The following is a 17,859-nucleotide window of genomic DNA, read 5'->3' as shown; positions in this document are numbered from 1 at the left end:
TTTCTATTTTATTAATTTGAATGTTTTGCTCATGTAACACATAATGCTCTTGCGCTTCTTTCTAATCTTTTCGATCTGACATACTCTAATAAGAAAGAATCACATGAGCCTCAAACGATGACCAAGTCTGAATGCATTCAAATAATAGAATCATTCTACTTGTCTTGAAGAATCTTTTCATGAAAGCCTGGTTTGATTTCAAAACCTTTTTTTTCACCTCCACGTAAAAAAAGGTAGGTGACACAAAATATGTTTTATATTCTTTGCATAGGCTACTGTATTTTCATTCCTTTTTTGTTTATTTTGGAAAGAATAGGAAATAATTTGGAAAGGAAATAGTAAAATTTTGATGATATTCGATAGAAGAATAAGCAGTGAAAATAAAAGAGAGACGCTAAAGGTTGGAAATGCATGTTAGTAAAAGTCCATCATAAAAAGTGCTGTATACAGCTTACCTGCTAGGTAAAGGATGAGAATAAATCATGGGAGGTCTCATACAATGTTCATGATCATGTTGTGGCATGTATATACACTTTTTGCCAAAGTGATGTAGAAATAGGACTTCATCCTAGAGACATTGTCTCTTTGTTTCAATTCGATTCAATTCGTGATCTTTCCTTTTTTTTAATCCACAGCTAAATATTCATATTTATAATAGATGACTATTGATTATCAATCGATATTAGACAATGAGTTATTTATATCGTTGGCGTTGTCCAACATCTTTTTTTTTTTCTTTTAATCAAAAAGGAATGATTAATCCTGATCCAGAAACTTGTTGGAATATTCAAGAGTGGATCGAGATACAATTTTATTTGAAGCAGTATAATACAATGACCCGTGTTCCTTATTTGAACGGCTATTGTTTGTAGTAGCTTACATGATTACTTTGTAGTATGAGTAAATGTCACAAGAAAATAGGACGAGAGAATACCACTGAGCTGTTTTCATTTTTTTTATATCTGAATGAACCCAATTCCCTTGTGTCATAAAACCTAACAACAATGATCAGATGAATAGTATTCAAATCTTTATAGAATGGCCCACTGAATTCCAATACGAATGAACCTTGGCGCCTTACGTTAGGAACTGACTGAGGGACACTGGATGTTTATAAAAGGTTCAACGAATCATAAATTGGCGCTAGAGAACACGATTGAAAGGTAGATAACTGTGCACTGGAAACTGACTTTCAAGAACAATTGTGATTCATGAGAATTCTTGCCTGCAACTTTAAAACTTTCTCTTCATTTCTTAGATTCCCTATCTGGAATGTTGATGCTAAAGAAGGACACCGATGACAAGAACCTTATTTCGTCTTATTTTGCCTCTTCAAGTTTGAAAAAAAAAAAAGCTTTGCAGTACTTTGATACCAGTGAAGAATTGAGTGAGAGCAAATCCAGACAAGTAAAGAAGGTGATCAAGATAAAGTAAATAGGCCACTACCAAAGACAGAATGGCATTTTACTTTGCATACATTCTATTTAGGACTTTATGAAAGAAGATGTAAACAAAAATCAGGCTACAAATGTGTTGCACAACCTCTGCACAGATAGCCATTCAAGAGGGAGAGCATGTCCTATCTGCTGTGATGTCACTGCGACTAATATTGTTAGATCTCACTGTCAATGATAAGGTGTTGTCTTCATTAGAACCCCAGAGTTGGTGAATATGGAACTGATAGCATGTCGCATACATCCAATAATGTAAAGCCTTTTTGGTGGCCATGGTTCGATTATTCACTGGTAAACTGTGGAACGGACCGTCTGATGGTTTTCTTTTTATTCCTTGTTAGTTTCTGTAACTCAAATCTGCTTGCGAACGAAATTAAGTATAGCGTACAAGACAACCAACAGCCAGATGATAAAGTAGGTCTCTACGACTCGTACAGATTCAAAGACATCGATCTATTGGTGAAGTCAAACCAAGCCCCTTTTCTTGTTCGTCAAGATTTTTTAGGTCTTGGGTTGCTATAGAACTACAATCGTCTTCAAGAATTCCTTTGATAAGCACAAGCTGAATACCGTCTTGGGTTTTCATCCTGCTGATAAGATTAACATGATTGAGTATTTCTTTACAAAAAGTGGCCTCATTGGTTTTATTGTAAGTTGGTGACAAAAGTAACGTCATGAAAAAGCCCCACTGATACCTTCACTGAACCCCTAGCTCCATCACTATTCCAACACAACCACATGAGTTCAAAAACATCCTTCTATCACTTGATGACATGGCCAAACTTGTTCATGTCCATCAGTACCACTGATTTATCTACTACCCTCTTTAATACGACCGTTCAATATTATACATCGTATCCTTATTGATAAAAAAAAAAAAGATCACGCATTGAAACAAAGAGAGAGAGACAATGTCTCCTATTCCTATGTCTCTTTTGATGCGATACCACTTTGACAAAAAAAAAGGGGGGAGGGTTAAAAATAGAGTGTATGTTTCTGACCATCACGATTCTATAGTGACAGTTGAGGGGTGAGCATATCCTTTTTCATTTTGATCTAGTCCAAGATGGTGTCATGTATTTAGTTTTGCAGTGATGCCATGTTTGACTAGTAAAAGCCTCAATCCGATGGATTCTATTCCCTTTTTCACTGAACGAAAGCCAAAAGAGGAATGAAAGGAATCAACAAAGGGTTTCCTATCGACAAAAGATCCAGTTCTGATTCTTTTGAATCTGGTTGATGACGAAAAGAAGGGAATGTTATTGATTCTAACACGTATTCCAGATGTATCTCACTCTCTTTGATAACATCACCGTTGACTTGTTTTCCAAAGTAAACTGTCACACCATCCTTTTCTGGCTAGGGGTTGTACAGTGACCCTGTTGTTATTCTTTGATTTGCATCTAAATCATGTGTGAGACAAGTGGAGTGATCAGCAGACAAGTTGGTATGGATGCTTACGACGACGGGACATGGTTTCTATTCAATCAGACCGAGTTTATACCATTTATGGTTTCTATTTCACAGAAACAAGATTATTTTAGGCTCAAATGTGAAAAGTGCCCCGATGAAATAAATAAATAAATAATAATCCCTCCTTTGGAATGCAGATGGTCACCTAAAGCATGTGTTTGTTTTGGTTGATTTTGTCATTCATTGGGTTGTGATACAATGTTAAGCCCAGTTTGTGTAGTCATCCATTCAATGACTGTCACCTCATGAATCATTGGGTTGAATGCATTTTATTTTCAATGTTTGATCTTCAAAGATGAGTAGGGGGGGGGACTCTTTACACGTGGGAAGTTAGATCCAAGTGACACAGTCCAGTGTCGATCGAATTTAATAAAATGTGTGGTTTATTGATACAAATGAAAATGGGTGTATATTTTACAGAATGATTGAATCTAGAATGGATAATAACAAGAATCTATTAAAGATGAAGCTGATACAGAAGAGGACCAACTCAATATCGGTTTACACACAACCCTTCTTTTCTTTTCTTCTTCTATTTCATCTCTTCTTCTTTTGGTGATGTGACGAGTGTGTGAAAAGAGGTATTGACATTGCATGATCCACCGATTAAATTGGGATGGTTGAATACAAATATTATAATCAAGTGCAGATAAGAATTCAATTTCCATTTGATTTAATTCTTTGATTGAAATATTTGAAACATTAGACCAAGTCTAAAATAGAAATTAAATGCTGTAAATGTCGAATGAATTAAAATTACCTTATTTGTAAACGGACAATCCTCTAAATATTTATTGGCCAAGATGAGTGCTGTAATAAATAATCTGGCTTCTGATCCAATCGATCCTTTGGTGGTTGGATAGACAAATCTTAATTGTTGAATATAATAAAGTGCTAAAGTGATGGTGGTCGATGATATCTTTGTTGAACTTAATATTTTGTGTATAAATAATTTAAATGATGTCTGCCTTTTTGTTATCCAAATCGATGGAAATAACGTAGCACATAGTTCTGATAGTTCTCTTGGATCACTCATCGAAAGAATAAAAGACATGAGAAAAAAGAAAAAGGAATGAAACCATCCTCTTTATTTTATAAACCAATGCATCGGACTCTTTCTTGTACCCCCCAACCTTTTCACTTTTGACAACAATTTTTTTTTAATCCCCTCCCCTTCTCTCACTTTCTTTATCATGCAGTCATCACATGTATTTTTTTTTTTTTTTTTTTTTTTTTGCCGAGAGAGCGGAATTTCATTGTTCTCCATCCTTCATTAGGCGGGAAAGGGATACACAGAGCCTATCGAGAATAAAAAAAAAAGACCCTTTTTTTTTCATCTAAATTCAAACTCAATATGACAAAGCACTTTTTCATTTACCAATCATCTTTATTGCAGTTTTTATCCATCCGTTTCAGTAAAAAGTTTTGTATTTGTTGTGAAAGTGAAACAGAGATGAAGAAAACAATCCTAACCTATTCTCCGCTGTGATTCACATAGTATCAAAACAGAGAGGGATGACTACGGAAAAAGGTATGATTGAATTCATCTCATTTCTGCAGTCGATTTAAATCATCCCCTTTTTGTTTTGAATTCTTCACGTTCTAGACAGTTTAAAGGGGGGGGGGAGGAGGGGGGAAAGTGATGTATTAATCAAGGCACTTGCTGTTTTAAGATGGTTACTCAAATGATGCCTTTTTACACATCTTATTTACAAACCAAGTTTCAAACACTGTCATCACACTCAAGGGACTTGCCATTCTTTACTCGTCCCCCGTTATTTTAGTCAGATCGTGTCACCCGCTTCTTTCTTTTTGGATAAAAAAAGCCGACAAGAGGCTTGGAAATGGTGTTTAAATCAATCCTGTATTCATAAAGTATTAGTCTTGCCACTATAAAAATGTTGATCATCGTCAGGGTTGATACTTGTTTCCAAGCCAGCTACAAGTATTATATTAGACGAACGTTGTAGACAGGGTAGGAACGGATGACGAGGCATGATGGCTCTGAGAGAGCACTCTGTTTGTTTTGATATTCGGTTGTATGATTCAATGCATAAATAAAATAAATCTGTTTGTGGTCACTTTTATTATCGTGTCAACGTGGTCTAAAAACAATCCTTAAACAATTCATTTTAATCACACAATTTCATAAACAATGAAAAGCCTCAATTTGGAGAAACACATCCACTTTCTTTATTTATAAATCATTGCTGTATAGCTTTTTGTTGATCAATTCCTGATTTTAGAGTTTTAAGTGGATGCTTTGTTCAGTTGTCTGCTTTTAATATCTTTTTTGTTTACCCTACAAGGTTTATAAGTGTGGATGCCTGTCTTTCTTTATACACCCCGTTTGCTAAAGAAAGTGAGATTGCTAGGCAACGGGTTGATCACGGACACAACCAAGACTTGTAGAAATCTGGATGCTGATTTTCCAGTCAAATGTTGCTGCTGAACCCTATCCTTGATGATGAGAAAGATCGCACATGGTAAATACTGCTACTGGCATTCACTAGTCCACATTCAACCCTGGATGACTGGCTTTTGTCATAACAAAAAAGAAGGGGTTGATTTGTTATCAGAGACAAGGCGTCATAACGCTGTGAACGTTTTCTGTGGTGATTAGAGGCATTGCGTTATCTTTGACCGTTTCTACCCATTCTTTAACTCGATTGCTTCAGGATACTATGCGTGCAGTAAGAAGTTTCACGGCGATTCAGGACCCAAATCAATAGTTGCCTCGGATGCATCTTTTTTGTAGGCAAAACGATAAGGCAATCAACACATTCATAGTTTTTGAAGCCAACCTTTAACTTGTGCTTCATGTCCTTTCCATCTGATTCATCATGTACACCTACTGATGTCGACCCATCCAAACAGCTGGATGGTGTGGGCAGTGTATTTACGTTGAACTCACCGTGTGAGATCTTTGCAGATAATAAAGTTGAGAAATAAACATAAAATAGTAATTGACCTAGCAAATAAGTCTCTATGTAACCTCTCTATTAGACTTCAAGACGAGAGAAAGAAAGAACCCGTTGAATCAAACTATGCGTTTGGATAGGAAATGAAGTTATTCAGGAACCAAAGCGAGTTCAAGTTCATTTCTATTATTGAACTCGTTGAACAACATAAGCATCGTGTATGGTTCATATAAAAAGTGATCCTTAAAGAATACAAGTAATAGGATATATCCAGTGTTTATTATTTCTTGTATACTATTTGAGTAATCTCATACTGACTCAGATCAGACACGTAAACCAGAGGGCACTCTGGCCTCTAAATACCCCTCTTGAAACAGGATACACTATGTATATTGATCCCAAAGATCAAACATCCCATCCTCATCAGTCCATAAGGCGAAATGAGTCATAAAACTATCCATACTGCTTCTTTAAATACTCGCAGTATTTTTAAAGAAGCCGACAGATCCATTGCAAAAGACATTCATTAGTCACTTACGCTCACGATTTTACATATCGATGTATTATGTCTACAAGAAGCCTCGGCTTTCCTCACACAAATACATTTGTCTGCAGAACAGCAAAACCAACTTCACTCCTCTCGGTTTCCTCACTGCAGTTCTTTGCTTTCAAGACACGGCGCAATTCTATGCCTCCATCCTTCCATGGTCCTTACGACGATGCTCAGTTCACTTGATGAACAGTGCCTCAATTTGTGGCCTCAATCATCACCTCGTTTGTCAAGTTATCAACGTTTATGCCCCTCATCTCAATCCGCTGATCGTCTCCGTTTCTGTGGATCCTTCTTTTCGTTCTCTTTTGTTCCCAAAAACACCTGCAAAATTCCTCTTATTCGTAGACGATTTCAATATGGGACTTTATGCAATTCACTGCCCTCTTGCCTCTGGCTTCGAGAGCCTTTTACCGATCACTTTACAGAACGGATCCCTACTTTTAAACAAGGGTGTCTCCCGCTCATGCATCGATCCTATCTATGACCACCGGTCAATCCAGTTGCGTCTCGCCCATGCTCTCAACCGTTGCCTCCCGACCGCATGGACTGACCACAGCCTTCTCACTTTCGATCTTTTGTTGTCTTGTGAAGGTCCTAGAGCCTGACACTTCCATCTTCGTTCTTTTGATGGATGAATCCCCTTGTACGATTCCTTTACTGTACAGTGCACACTTTCTTCGAGGGCATGCATGCAGAACCCTCTTTGGTGCAATCTCAGTGGGAATCCTTTAAAGACCACAGTACAATCTTAGGGTCGAGATCACAAAGCAAAGACAAGAGGACCCTGGTTGATTTACAGCGAAAACGAAGCCATCTTCTCTCGACAGCACAAAGAATTGAATATAAATCTGTCTTGTATGAAGTAGAAGGTGTGGAGAAGCGTATAGACGCAGAGAGGGATTTGTTACTGCATATTGCGCTCAGCCACTCGATGGTACGAGAAAAGCGAATAGAATAACTTTTTTTTTTTTTTTCGAGTGATTAAAGAAGGATAAACTCAACAGACAATGGAAGCTCTCCGTTGCTTCTCGACAGGTGTTGTTCTTCAAAAGACATTGGATATCCTTCAGGAAACCCATTCAGTTGACCAGGGTTTGTGTATGCCAGACTCCACTGAGGTAGATGCTATTTCCACTCTCTTAGAGCGTGTTCCGAATGATGCCAAGCTTACGCCCTCTCAGGTTACTGTTCTGGTTTTAGCTCCATCTGACTCTGACATGGTGGATCTACTTCAACACTCTCCAGTTGGAAAAACGCCCTGGTTTGGATGGCATACTATTCAAAGTGTATAAGCTTCTCTCGGAGATATCCGTTCCCCTTTCCGATGGCTGCTTTTGGTACACCCTTGTGGGTATACTTTCGTCTTCCTGGCAACCATCCCGGATGGCTCTGCTTTTTTTAAAAAGGGGTGATCCACTGCTACTGTCAAACTGGCGTCCACTTGCGCTTCTTGATGCAAAGTTGTTTACCAAACTGCCGTCCAATTGTCTGAATCGATATTTACCTCATTGAATGAACCCATGTCACCCAGGTTTCTTCTCATGTCGCCTGATCTCTGACAGTGCATGGCTGAGCCAAACCCTGATGTCCAACCTGCAAGTACTTTGCACGACCTTGTCTTACCCTAGGTTGTGCGGTGCTTCAATCGCACCAGTGCTCTTCCGTCAAAGTGACCAAGCTGTACGACCGGTACATTTCTCTAGAGTTCAGTCTACTGACACCGTGTCCCCCTCCTCCAGTAAAGCTCCTTAGCTATGCTGATGAACTTGAAGTCTTCTTGACACATCCGTCTGAATGACCGACCCTTATGGAGCTGCTTTCAATATAGGGTCGGGTCTCTCATGTCAAGGTTAACCTCAACAAGAATGGGTTGCTTTCTCTGTCTGGAATAGGACAGTCATCCTGGATGTCTCGAGTAACGCAACAGAAGATTGTATGGTATGATCGAGCAAGCCATACTTTAGTCCTTTATCTGAGGTTCTAGTCGTTATCCATCCCCTGCTTTCCCTTTGACCTCATCTTTATTACAGTCTTTATCCATCCGTTTCAGTAAAAAGTTTTGTATTTGTTGTGAAAGTGAAACAGAGATGAAGAAAACAATCCTAACCTATTCTCCGCTGTGATTCACATAGTATCAAAACAGAGAGGGATGACTACGGAAAAAGGTATGATTGAATTCATCTCATTTCTGCAGTCGATTTAAATCATCCCCTTTTTGTTTTGAATTCTTCACGTTCTAGACAGTTTAAAGGGGGGGGGAGGAGGGGGGAAAGTGATGTATTAATCAAGGCACTTGCTGTTTTAAGATGGTTACTCAAATGATGCCTTTTTACACATCTTATTTACAAACCAAGTTTCAAACACTGTCATCACACTCAAGGGACTTGCCATTCTTTACTCGTCCCCCGTTATTTTAGTCAGATCGTGTCACCCGCTTCTTTTTTTTTTTTTTTTTTTTTTTTTTTTGCGCGCGCATTTGAGTTTTTTTTATGCTGTAATGCAATCCATTACCTCATTTCAGGCATCTATTCTTATTGAAAACAAGAGAATCGAGTTGGACGTCAAAAAAGGACAAAACATTAAAGATTATGCACACCATCTGACTGAGCAATATACCCTTCCTCCTTATTTGACTGTCTCACTTTATTCAGTACTTTTGTCAGCTATGGCAAAAACGAGTCAGAAAGAAGTTTTGCATCAGCTAAAGACTTGTACTTTAAACAGAACAGAAAAGAAAAAGTTATTTTTAGAAGCTTACCAAACAAACACCTTGGAGTATTATAATAAACCAGAAGAAGTAAAAAAAAAAAAAGACAGTAGTTGTGTACGAACTATATTCATTTATTTATTTAGGATATATTTCCTCGTGCTTACCATACACTGATTCACTGCCCAATACCAAATATCTTTGATACTTTATTAGAATTAGAACAAAGCTATACATTAGCCATTCATGAATTATATTCTGGAAGGGATCACGGACTTGCTACCATCAAAGCAAGGTAATCTCCATAAACCTATTCGTAAACATCTCGTTCATCTCTCTGTACAATAGACACGCAAATGAAATAGAAAATAGTTCAGCCAATATGACCAGTATCTTTACGCGTCATGTAGAAGAAATGGAACTATTTCAGGCCACTTGGCAATCTGATCTATTACAAACACAGCAAACACAACGTGAAGAATATCGAGAATTCGTCATTGAATTATATCGTGAATATCAATCAAGACTGGCCAACATGTCGGATGAGCAAAGAGATGCGTTGATTGTAGAAAAGAAACTGGACGGTAAGGAGCTGGTCGAGGTCGCGGCTAGTCGTGTCAAATGCTGGGAGCATCCTGAAGGAGAGAGGAGTTCTGTGAGCAGTGGTGGCTCTTCAGTGCCTAAAAAGAGGGCGAGCTCCATATTGAGTCAAAAGACAGAAGGTGAATGCAGTGAGAGTGTGAAGAGTATACAAGAGATGGGGTTTGCCAAAGAACAAGCCGAAGCTGCTCTGCTGCTCTCCAATCAATCCTTGGAAGCAGCGATCGGTCTCTTGTTGGAAAACCCAACAAAGGTAGATGCACACATTCAACAACAACAACAACAACAACAGCAGCAGCAGCAGCAGCAGCAGCAGCAACCGCAGCAACCGCAGCAACAGCAACAAGCGGCCCCTTTTCGTCGTTCTATCACTCAAGTACCTCGCTCGAGGAGTAACAGTCTGTTGACAGAAAATGGCAAACGTCATTCACTTCAACGATTCTCGACTACATCTGCATTATTAAATACGAATAGCAACAACAGCAACAACAACAACAACAACAAACAACAGGCAGTGCCATCCGCAGGCAAAATTTGGAAACCGATCTCATTCTTACAGCAGCAAAAGCATGTCATGGAAAACACAAATTTAAGTTCGGTACGTAAGTTGGGAGGTTGGTTAGGCAAGGCGATGGAGAATCTTGGTATTGAAGAAGACAAGCATCATGTGGCGAAAAGCTTAAATGCTCCTCCTCTGGTTGAATCCTTTACGATCTTGATGGGTACAGCACAGGTCAGATCCACACATAATCTGAGATTACTGGTGACGGATCAAGTGGTTCCTTATGATCCCATCCGAGAGATGGCCTATCGAGCAGAGACAGCGACAAGGTTATATACAAGCAATCTCAGTGCAACGATCGTCCTTGTCGAGCTGGGCGAACTCAAGCAAGACCCATCTCCGGACTATGGCTGGAGACACTACAAGACGGGCAAAGGAAGCAACAAGGCCTTGTTTGAGCGATGTCAACAATCTACCGAGTTTCACTTTCCTGATATCGAAACACAGTTATCCGTCATCCAGCAGGATTTTGAAAATAACAAGCAAGGGCTACAAGAGGGCTCGTTTTTTATCACAAAGCATTCTAACCTACCAAATATTCAAGTCGTATTCCATCTGATTGTGGACAGTTCAGGTAAGTAAAGATGTAGTCTGGCTACTCATGCTGATCGATCTTCCTTTCTCTTTTGACAGCGATCACTACCGTTGACACATCCAACAGGCATGCACTTATTTTAGGCCTAAGAAATATCCTGAAATTGACCAGTCAATATGACATATCCTCTTTATCTATTCCTTTACTCTTATTACCAGATAGATACTTGACCCAGCCTGAACACACTCTCAACTATCAACAGTGGATACAAAAACGCGGTGAGGTCGTCATGAAATGCGTGAAGGGCTACCTGATTGAAAACTCTCAAAGTGGGAAACGCGTCATACAGAATGAAGAAAGTAACCTGGGCATGAGAAGCATCGAATTCTTGTTACCGAACCAATCCACGATTTATCACAATCTTACTGCGAATACCAACATGCCCAGTATGGTTACCTCTACAACAAACACAATCGCTTCCACATCAGAGGATACACCGCAAGAAATCGAGTACACCTTTCAACAGTTTAGAGGCTTATTAGTCAATCTGTTTCGTACAAGTTGAATAAACCTCCCTCCCCCCTTTTTTTAAAAAAAGTCTCATCTAAAAAAGTCCACAGCAGTTTTCACGTTATATGAATCGGCAGCTAGCAAAACTCTCATGTTCTGGGGCTGTATCTTCAAAACCCATTTCGTTCATCTGCTGTCACTGAACTTGGACATATTCTTCAAGGCAAACGACAATCAGCAGATGCTGTAGTACTACTATTGTGATCATCCAAAAGAGCCACCCTATATTGCTGCAACTAAGGATCCACTGTAGCATTCTGTATTTCAGATGATACTCGTTAAACAAGTGTAAGGAGGTTGGTAATAGTTGACTGGTTCTTTCTGGACCTAAACCACCTATCACGTCGAAAGGATTACTTAGCGTACCGGCTAAAGCAGGAGAGAGATTGGTAAGAATAGATTGTGTAGTAGTAGGCGTTACGATGATATTATTGTTAATATCAAGAAAAGTACTTGTCATGGCTGTACCAGCTTTGTGATAAGACAGTCAGCTTCATAATTTCTTTTCTTTTTTTTTTTTATATATATATTTTACCTTGTTCTTGTTACCTTTTGGTGCACCTTTAGCCATATACACAGTGCTCCCGTTAGCGATTTTGCAATCCAATAAGGTATCATTATCTTTCAAAATATGTCCAGCATAGATAAGTCTTTGTCTATCTGCAGACATATCAGCCTTTACAGCGATTATCTACTTGAAATCAAATGCAGTCTTTTCTGATTCACTAGTCATAAGACTTTTTTTTTTTATTGCTCGAGTCTTTCACGTTAATATTGATAGTAAAGAAAAAAAGGGAAAAAAAGGATAAAAGATGGCGTGGATCCCAAATAGTATTTTTATTTCTTTTCTTTCTTTTCTTTCTTCTTCTTTTCCTTTTTACTCTTCTTCTTTTCACTGCCTTCTTCTTCTGCCTCAGCAGCTCTCTTGTTGTTTTGTTGTTCGACTGGACCTTCGTGATCTATTTTATGTAGTGTTAGATGGATTGAAAGAATCAAGTTGTTGAATTACTTGAATAATAACCAGCAGGCATAAATCTCATCTTGAGGCCTTCAGGTTGTTCTCTTTTATAAACGGGAGAATCGCGAATAGCTTCTGCCAAAGCAGTTGAATCGGGAATATCGACAATTTCATCCAAAATCAAATACTGTTCAAATGGCTTGTTGACTATAAGAGAAGTTTGTCAACATGGATTAATCCAGATCTGTGTTGATCAGCTTACTTTTTACTAATTTGCCATTCTCTTCACGACAAGGCACTAAGCAATCAAATCCAAGCATTTCCTGTCCGCTAATGCCGTGATCTCTCTTTTCACTATCCTCATCGTCCTCATCCACAGAGTTAAACTGTTCAGTAGGCACTCTATATAAAGCATATTTGTTGTTGTTCTTTTCAAATTTAGCAAGCTTTGTTGATGTGGATGTGGGAGCTTTTAATTTTAATTGCTCTATATCTTTCTCAGAAATCTATTCTTTTTAGTTATTTATTTCTCTCTACATTATGTATTTCGGGGAATATCCTACATTATCAGGAACACGGATTAACCATAGCTCCTTATCATCGTCAACAAGTGTTTCTTTATCAAAGGAAGAAGAATATTTTGAAAGAGATGGTTTGAAATGTTTAGGAATGCTGTTGTTTAAGCTCATTAGAAACCAAATTTACTTTTAAACTCTTTTCTTTTCATCATTACCTTGTTACAGTACTCATTTTATTTTGTCTAATTTGTTGTTAATACTGCCTGTATTTGAACAGATTTTTTTTTTTTACTTTTGAAAAAAAAGTAGATGGCTTAAAAATAATCAAGTCACACTAAAGTCATCCAATCAGATACTTTGCTGTCATTTCAAGTACACAAAAATAAACATTCATTTTTTACATATTTATGCAAAGGAGTATTACAAAGTATTTATTTTTTTCTCCAAGCAATATGTATCATCGGTTGAAGAGAACGATAAATTTCTTACTTTTGTGAAATAAGCAACGACCACAAATGATGTTTACACTTCATCATACTGCGGCTTTTATGCATAAACGCATGTTATTGCTATCGAAGGTATCTGTTCTGATTTTAAATACTGTCGTCCAATCAAATCTGCTTAAAAATAAAAATTTTAAATAAAAGTCACAGTTGACCCGGGTTCGACATTAACCAAAAAAACTATAAAAAGGCGAGCAAAAGACAGAAATCGATTTTTTCCTTATCCTCTCAGGCCTTTTGGCTAAGATCAAGTGTAGTATCTGTTCTTTATAGTTTAACAACTATAATGAGGGACATTGTCCCTCTCGTTGTTAATCTAATTTTTTCCACCAGGAAACTAAGGCTCTGGCTTGCTATCTTTGGTTTCCACAGGTGTCCCTTGCCTTACACTATCAGCGAGGTGACGCCGACCTTTTATTTTTATTGAAATTTAAATGAAAAAAAAAAAAAACTGCTGATGAAAATTTTCGGGGTTTGTGCACTAGTGTTGCGTCCTTTTGAGATTTAATTAAATTAGCCTTTCTTTTCCATTTTAGACTCTTTCGAGATTCTAATCGAATGAAAGGTTTAATGGACAAAAGTGCAAAAGGCAAAGGTATTTCCGGAGCACGAACCCACCCTTCTTCAACAAGTCGGGGTGACGACGAGTATATTCAAGTCATTGAGGATGTAAAAAAATTTACAAAACCTAGATAAAACCTTTGGAACTAACTTACAATTTTAAAGATAAAATAAAGATGCTCTTATTTATTTATTATTTATGGTTAAAAAAGATTTCATTCTATACCTTTAACTGATTCGGATATCGAAGCAAAGCCAATGATGTTGTTGATTGACCAATATTCAACTGTAAAGTCTGCTTTTGTCATATGTTTGCTGATAATAGCATGTGTTTTTAAAGGGCAAAACTACATTCATTCGACATCTGCTAGATAATAAGTATCCCGGTGAACATACCGGAGTGGAACCTACAACAGATCGGTTTCTGGCTCTGATGAATGGTGGCGAAGATCGTGTTATTCCTGGTAATGCTGCTGCAGTCAATCAAGATTTACCTTTTCGTGGTCTAAATCATTTCGGGCAAGCCTTCTTGTCAAGATTCCAGGTATTTTATTTCCTATATCTCGCTCCAGTCATATTAAATCTACAGCCTAGGTCTCCGAAACACCTTCATCTGTAATAGAAAACATGGCACTCATTGACACACCTGGAATTTTAGCAGGCGATAAGCAATGTATAGAGCGAGGTGATAACTACGCAAGTCATTGAATGGTTCTCTCAACATGCGGATTTGATTTTACTTATGTTTGATTCTCACAAACTGGATATCTCCAATGGATTCAAATTGACCATTCACAACTTACGGGATCAAGAAAAAAAGATTCGTGTGGTATTAAACAAGAGTAACATGGTCAGTCAGCAGCAACGCATGCGAATGTACGGTGCTATGATGGGGTCGCTTGGTAAAGTGGTTCAAACGCCTGAAGTGATGCGGGTTTATATTAGCTCCTTTTGGACAGAGAAACCGATCAGCTGCTTTGAAGACTGTCGAGTTGATCGAGGCTGAATCCAAAGATCTCTTGGTAGATTTGAAAGAGTTGAGAAGAAATGCGTCTATTCACAAAGTCAACGAGGTTGTAAAAAGAACTCGACTTGCCAAAGTACATGCTTTTATCATTGGTCATCTTAAAAAAGGAGACGCTATCTATGTTTGGTAAAAAGAAAAAAAACAAGAAAATTGATTCAAAGACCTCGATCAAGAATTTATAAAGATCCAAAACAAGTATCACATTCCCGCTGGTGACTTTCCCAATCCTGAGAGATTCAAACAAAATTTAGTTTTATATGACATTGACAAGCTCAAGTCAATCAAGGAAGATTTGCTGGAAAAAGTGGATGAGGTACTCGCAGGGATCATCCGAAACTCATGTCTCGATATCCTATGGATAATCCAGAGCTTGGTAAACCTAGAGTGAATCCATTTGACCAACCAAGTACAGATGAACAAATCATCAAGAACGGTCAATTACCTTTTTTCTTTTGGGATCACAGTCAGCTGGATAAAAGCAGCTATCTACCCATTTTCCAAAACCTACATCCCTGGATGGTCTTGTGTCTGGCCCGAATGTGAAGCCTTTGCTTGAAAATAGTGGATTGCCTAATGATGCGCTTGCTCATATCTGGCGATTGGCAGATTGGGATAGTGATAGTTATTTGGATTCAGATCAATTCGGAGTTGCTTTGCATCTCATGAAGGCAGTTGAAATGGGAGCCCAATTACCTGGTAAATTACCTTCTTCTATGATTCTAAACCGTAAAATCTAAACTACACGAAAAAGACTTTAGACAAAAGAGTGATCCCACTGAATAAATCCTGAAATAAAAAAAAAATACAGTTTATTCATGAAATCAAGACTAACCATGCAAAGACAAAATAAAACAAGAATAGAGGGAATACCTACATACACAAAAAAAGTTGGCTTATAGCCTAAGCAACATGTTCAAAACTCCCTCCCTCCCTCCCTCCCTTTTTTTTTTACTTACTGCTAATGCTCGTCTATTTTGAAGGTGTACTTGAGTTTCCGACATAAACCCAACAGAAGCTAATGAAGTATATGAATATATGTACATAGATGATTATTACAAACATATTTACCATAGGTTGACCATGCAAAAGTTACGATAGCAATAGGCAAACGAATCCAAATTAACTTTACAAATGCAGCAATAATAACTGATACAACGATCGGAAAAAGACAATAGCCTATCACACACACTGATTGAAAGAATGATACTGCTCCTCCTAATAATTGTGCATTGATTGTCACAATAGCCGCACCCACCCAAATGATCACAAATACACCCGTAAAAATAGGCATCGCTTGATCTTTTGGTGCCTCAATACTTAAAATTCTATAAAAGCAGGGTTGGCTTTTTTTTTTGATTTCAAAATATGAATACATACATAGCCAAGATTAAGCAAAAGATTAAAGGTCCCCATAAATCCCCTTATTTAATATAAAAGAAAGTGAATAAAAAAATGATACGGGTGTAAAGACAAAGGGATTAACTTACAGTCGCGTAGCACTTGTCGGTCACCGTTAGGATGAAGAACTTGCAACGATTTGTTTACAACTTTCTTTAAATCACGCATCTATAAACATTTAAGGACATTTGCTTTGGAGGTGAATTCTTAAGTATATATTTTTGGACTTTACAATGGTAACTGAAACAGATTCATCCAAAGTATCTGTTGGTATATATGAAGAACTATGGTCATTGGTTCCAATGTTGCCATCAACAGCTACCTTGGGTGGTTCAGCTGGTTTTGTGGTGGACTGTCCTGTCAAGTCGATATCAGGCTCTATTAAAGCGATCGAAGCTTCATCTTGAAAAGGATTATGAAGCTGTTCTTCTTCTTCAGGTGTAAGCGAGGTTGACAGCATGACAAGGAATAATTATAAAAATAATAGGAAAAAGAAAGAAAGAAAAAAAAAAAGGCCAAAGACACGCATAAATTTGTTTTAATCAAAAATTAACCCTATTCTTGGCTTTTCTTTTCATATTCATGGTTGGATTCTTTGTGATATAATCAACTTTGTAAATGCATATCAATAAATCCGTCTACAAAATGATTGAAAGAGCTGCACAAAGCGTTGTGTTATTTCCATTGGGCTATTCAGTCACGTGATGTAAATGTTGCTCTCTTTTTTCTGTAATTCCAAACTGTCCTCAATCTTCTTTATCCATCATGAGCTACATTGATGAAAATATCGATTCCGCATCACCTCGATTTGTGAGCGAAATATGTATGGACCTATTTTTAATGGAAATGGTGGACACGATTTACAAAACAACAACACAGGAACTAGATGAGGACGGTGACGCGATATTTCTTAAGCTTGAGACCTTGGGATATTTGGTTGGTCAAAGATTGATAGAAAGGTAGACTTGTTCCATCCTCTCGGTGTCAACTGTCTATAACTTCTAACTATATACAGGTTTGCTAAAGACAAGCCTAGATTTATAGACACTTTAGATGTTGTAAAATTTATTTGTAAGGACCTTTGGTTAATTTTGTTTAAAAAGCAAATTGACAATTTGAAAACAAATCATAGAGTAAATAAAGAAAGAGAAGAGAGAGAAAAGGAAAACGACTTATAATCTTATAGGGAGTATATGTATTGCAAGATAATGGTTTTCGATGGTTTATGCGAATGTCAACTGATGTAGGAGGAGCTGATTCAGCAAAGAAAGCAATGCCAGTAAGTTTTCAAAACGGGTTTACTTGAGTATGATACAAAACTCTCTTCTTTGAATGTAGTATGTTTGGTTTCCATGTGGTATTATTCGTGGTGCACTTGCAAGCTTAGGTGTTCCCAGCGTAGTTGCAGCAGAAACCACTAATTTACCCCAATGTAACAATACAGAAAAAGCATGTATTTATTAACAAAATATTAAAGATACTTTAAATAGGTACTTTTCAAATTAAGGTTGCAAAATAA

General features: G+C 37.7%; 9 protein-coding genes across 9 annotated transcripts; 6 read left to right on the top strand and 3 right to left on the bottom strand.

Annotated features, from left to right (window-relative positions):
* Positions 1 to 5,611: 5,611 nt before the first annotated feature.
* RO3G_12907 (uncharacterized protein) lies at positions 5,612 to 5,879 on the top strand (the record flags this gene model as incomplete). The annotated part of the gene is made up of 2 exons (XM_067667491.1): positions 5,612 to 5,620; positions 5,718 to 5,879. The coding sequence occupies 2 exons, from the start codon at positions 5,612 to 5,614 to the stop codon at positions 5,877 to 5,879; spliced, it is 171 nt and encodes a 56-aa protein (XP_067523592.1).
* A 527-nt stretch (positions 5,880 to 6,406) lies between these two features.
* RO3G_12906 (uncharacterized protein) lies at positions 6,407 to 7,006 on the top strand (the record flags this gene model as incomplete). The annotated part of the gene is made up of 1 exon (XM_067667490.1): positions 6,407 to 7,006. One exon carries the CDS (start codon positions 6,407 to 6,409, stop codon positions 7,004 to 7,006), a length of 600 nt encoding a protein of 199 aa, XP_067523591.1.
* Positions 7,007 to 7,408: 402 nt separating this feature from the next.
* Positions 7,409 to 7,693, top strand: RO3G_12905 (uncharacterized protein; the record flags this gene model as incomplete). The annotated part of the gene is made up of 1 exon (XM_067667489.1): positions 7,409 to 7,693. One exon carries the CDS (start codon positions 7,409 to 7,411, stop codon positions 7,691 to 7,693), a length of 285 nt encoding a protein of 94 aa, XP_067523590.1.
* Positions 7,694 to 9,066: 1,373 nt separating this feature from the next.
* Positions 9,067 to 11,370, top strand: RO3G_12904 (uncharacterized protein; the record flags this gene model as incomplete). The annotated part of the gene is made up of 4 exons (XM_067667488.1): positions 9,067 to 9,198; positions 9,255 to 9,403; positions 9,457 to 10,844; positions 10,949 to 11,370. 4 exons carry the CDS (start codon positions 9,067 to 9,069, stop codon positions 11,368 to 11,370), a joined length of 2,091 nt encoding a protein of 696 aa, XP_067523589.1.
* Positions 11,371 to 11,702: 332 nt separating this feature from the next.
* Positions 11,703 to 12,045, bottom strand: RO3G_12903 (uncharacterized protein; the record flags this gene model as incomplete). Its single annotated transcript, XM_067667487.1, has 2 exons — positions 11,703 to 11,711; positions 11,911 to 12,045. 2 exons carry the CDS (start codon positions 12,043 to 12,045, stop codon positions 11,703 to 11,705), a joined length of 144 nt encoding a protein of 47 aa, XP_067523588.1.
* A 322-nt stretch (positions 12,046 to 12,367) lies between these two features.
* Positions 12,368 to 13,022, bottom strand: RO3G_12902 (uncharacterized protein; the record flags this gene model as incomplete). Its single annotated transcript, XM_067667486.1, has 3 exons — positions 12,368 to 12,540; positions 12,596 to 12,735; positions 12,871 to 13,022. 3 exons carry the CDS (start codon positions 13,020 to 13,022, stop codon positions 12,368 to 12,370), a joined length of 465 nt encoding a protein of 154 aa, XP_067523587.1.
* A 1,740-nt stretch (positions 13,023 to 14,762) lies between these two features.
* RO3G_12901 (uncharacterized protein) lies at positions 14,763 to 15,072 on the top strand (the record flags this gene model as incomplete). The annotated part of the gene is made up of 2 exons (XM_067667485.1): positions 14,763 to 14,817; positions 14,861 to 15,072. The coding sequence occupies 2 exons, from the start codon at positions 14,763 to 14,765 to the stop codon at positions 15,070 to 15,072; spliced, it is 267 nt and encodes an 88-aa protein (XP_067523586.1).
* Positions 15,073 to 15,755: 683 nt separating this feature from the next.
* RO3G_12900 (uncharacterized protein) lies at positions 15,756 to 16,800 on the bottom strand (the record flags this gene model as incomplete). The annotated part of the gene is made up of 6 exons (XM_067667484.1): positions 15,756 to 15,812; positions 15,899 to 15,957; positions 16,011 to 16,267; positions 16,320 to 16,362; positions 16,430 to 16,508; positions 16,573 to 16,800. 6 exons carry the CDS (start codon positions 16,798 to 16,800, stop codon positions 15,756 to 15,758), a joined length of 723 nt encoding a protein of 240 aa, XP_067523585.1.
* Positions 16,801 to 17,105: 305 nt separating this feature from the next.
* On the top strand, positions 17,106 to 17,859 carry RO3G_12899 (uncharacterized protein; the record flags this gene model as incomplete). Its single annotated transcript, XM_067667483.1, has 5 exons — positions 17,106 to 17,299; positions 17,356 to 17,473; positions 17,527 to 17,619; positions 17,679 to 17,772; positions 17,831 to 17,859. 5 exons carry the CDS (start codon positions 17,106 to 17,108, stop codon positions 17,857 to 17,859), a joined length of 528 nt encoding a protein of 175 aa, XP_067523584.1.

The sequence above is a fragment of the Rhizopus delemar genome, genomic scaffold (assembly GCF_000149305.1).
Source record: "Rhizopus delemar RA 99-880 supercont3.11 genomic scaffold, whole genome shotgun sequence".
NCBI classification, from domain to species: Eukaryota; Fungi; Mucoromycota; class Mucoromycetes; order Mucorales; family Rhizopodaceae; genus Rhizopus; species Rhizopus delemar.
This window is presented reverse-complemented; position numbering and strand designations above follow the sequence as displayed.